Source organism: Dendroctonus ponderosae, unplaced genomic scaffold (genome assembly GCF_020466585.1).
Source record: "Dendroctonus ponderosae isolate FM_Combo_2020 unplaced genomic scaffold, Dpon_F_20191213v2 Dpon_F_20191213_7, whole genome shotgun sequence".
NCBI lineage: Eukaryota > Metazoa > Arthropoda > Insecta > Coleoptera > Curculionidae > Dendroctonus > Dendroctonus ponderosae.
Genome location: NW_026018916.1, coordinates 12927996 through 12930943, shown reverse-complemented (window position 1 = coordinate 12930943; position 2948 = coordinate 12927996). Strand labels below are relative to the sequence as shown.

Sequence of the window (2948 nt, the reverse complement as noted above, 5' to 3'; positions counted from 1 at the left end):
TGCGTTATCGAAAATGTTATCCTGAACTGTTAAGTCGCCATAACGTGTGGCCGTTAAAAATAGCATTTATGATACAGCACAGGGCTGATTGTCACCTTCATTAAATTTTCATATAAAAATTATTTCTTTGTTATTCAAATATACACTTTTTACACCTTAGATAACATACCTGCGCTTTCCTAAGTTTTTCTTCTAGAACATTGAATGCTAACTGTAATGTTCGATGTTCATCCCTCAGAGTGTCGTTGATATACTTAAGTTCTTTGTTTGCATGGGTTAACATGCTTACTTCAGCTTGCAGACTTAGATTTTTTGCTTGAACTTCTGCTAAACTGGAATTAAAAACAATTTGAAATACTACCTTGAAAACATGCATTACCATAGAAGCTTACAACAAATGATGTATTCAATGAATGCAACAATGTATTACAAACTCATAAGCCATTATTCAAAAAAGGAAGAAAAAATTGAGTTAATGGAGCTTATGTAGCTGTATGCGAAAAAATACTATTCCGTGAAACACATTTTTTGTCAATATGTGGTTGGCACTGTCGCAATGAAGACATGGACCGGTAAGGGAGATGGTCCAGTGACAATAATGTGTGACCTTAGGTCATTTTTAGGCCTCTTAATTGCAACACGCTTTACGTTATCCGTTATTCTGAGCATGCGCAATAGTAAAAAAATAACCGTTAACGTTATAAGAGGATAACGTGTTCCTTTATTTACGTCCGAGTAGCGGTAACGTTAATAAGCATCACGTTAAAAAGCAGAACGACGGTGTTTGTGACACCGACAGGTGTGAGGTGACAGTGACATATTTGACTTATTTCTAATATTATTAATAAAATATGCGGCTCTAATGCAATAAGAAATGTATTGTAAATCTATATAAAACTTTTTTAATGATTAATTTACGCCATTATTGCGTAATTACGGATTTTATGTGAAAATTGTTTAGACAAATTGGAACTTTGGCAACACCACTAACATCGCACCGACAGGCTCTAACTTCTAACCCATAACCTAACTATTTGATTTTGAATTTTTATTTAATATATTTGGAATATGTTTCTTCTAAAACTCAAAATTGATAAGGCAATATCTGGTCTTAATATTTTCTAAATTAAAAATAGCCTTTCGGTTTGCAACAACGGGTGACAGTGCAACCCCGCAGCGACAGTTAGTGTATTAAACTAGCCTAGTGTAGGTACCTATATTATAGTGTTAATTTTTTTTACATTTAGAAGTAAGTTTTATGTATTTTCTTTGAAAGAAATCTACTGTATAACCTAAAATATTTTTAAAAATTTTCCATTTTACAACAATAATTATTAACCATAGTAGGCTGTCTATCTTACGAACTCTATACCCCTTACCGGTGGGGGAGATGGTCCAAATATTATTTAAATAAAATTTGCATTTGTCAACATCTCCGCCGTTTTAAAAGAGAAATACTCAGACAAACCGAAAGCATACTAGTTTTTTAAGTAAATCCATCAATTTTAGTTGATAAGTATAAACCTAAAGTTCGTAAAGATAATTCGAAAAAAGTCCTTGCTTTAATATATTTAAATAATTTGAAACAAAAACCTACTTGGAATCTCTAACTGCAACTAATTTGTCCTGTTCTTGTAATCTTGAAGTCAAATCTATTATTTGTTGAGCATGTTCGCCTTTTCTCCTATGAAGTTCGGTAAGCTCTTCGGCTTGGACTAGAAATTTCTGTTTAAACTGCTGAACCTCTTCATGCAGTTTTGCCTCTGAAACATAAATTAGATTCAGGGAATTAACATGTTCGGAAATAAGTAGCTGTATTACTAATGTTTAATAAATAACAACAATATAGAATGAAGTATACCTGTGGAATTAAGAGGTTTTCCATCATTGCCTTCTATTCTCAGCTTTTCATTTTGAACGGAAAGCTGCAGATTCTCATTCCGCAGAAAATTCGCATTCTCGAACACTTTGTTATCTGAAATGAAAACATATTCAATAAATCAAAGACATGTGGTAGATCAACTGAAATTTACTGAGCTATCCCTATGAAAGTTTTACTTAAAAACGGATACTGCAGTACGTACTAGAACATGTTAAGTACTTATATAATAAAAATATAGGTATACTCAAAATATTAAAAATATGGATACACTGTATTTTCCAGAATACAGACACAATAACGTGCAGTTTAGATCACTGTGATACAATAGGTACAGTGTTCCGCAATATGCAAAAGATATTTATACGGGGTGATTCAAAATTGGCGTCATGCCTCTGGAGGTGTTGTCTGGGGGTATTTTGGACGTACAGAAAAATAGTAAAAATAGTTAAGTGTTATTAAAAACTGAGATATTTGCAAAAACCTTGATCAGAAGGATGGCAACAATGCTTGTCACGGTAATCTGCCTAATTAACATTACGTAAATACCTGTTGCTTCTTAATTCTTAAAGATTGAAGTAACCATGGGTAAACACATAACAAACTAAACTAAACCAAACATCCGAACACTCATCTGTAGATTCCTGATAGGTGTCCTAATTGTGACAATGGTGACAAGAAAGACTCTTGTTGGTTCAACTTTTTGCGCCGTTTTACCTGTAGCTTACAGCTCTTGTTAGCGCCACATTTGTATTCGTATTATTTATGCAACCAGCCTTGCTCTTCTTCGTCTTTTCTCACTTGCCGATTCAATGCTGGCGAAGAGGGGGAAGGAACCTTTTTTTTTTTTTTTTACCGGAAAGGTGGGAATAACCGCCATTGCTATTTCTTCACTTGATATTCATTGATGTTTCATATTCTGCGTTCTTTGCCTCCATATTGGAGCAGTGTACAAAACCTTGCAATATAACATTATCAACACATTTCAAGCAAACCACAGTGTTTATATTACCCTACATACAGTCCACTATTTAAAGCGTATCTCCACCCCCAAACAGCATTTTTGCAT

General features: G+C 33.7%; 1 protein-coding gene across 2 annotated transcripts in view; it reads right to left on the bottom strand.

Annotated features, from left to right (window-relative positions):
* The window catches only part of LOC109542356 (autophagy-related protein 16-1), a 609070-nt gene that overhangs the window by 594674 nt on the left and 11448 nt on the right, over positions 1-2948 (bottom strand). For both annotated transcript variants that reach the window (XM_048668352.1, XM_048668354.1), the window contains exons 2-4: positions 1862-1975; positions 1598-1763; positions 170-332 (exon numbers count right to left, since the gene is read on the bottom strand). In XM_048668352.1, coding sequence (XP_048524309.1) covers positions 170-332; positions 1598-1763; positions 1862-1975 — 443 coding nt within the window. The remainder of the gene's footprint in view (positions 1-169; positions 333-1597; positions 1764-1861; positions 1976-2948) is intronic.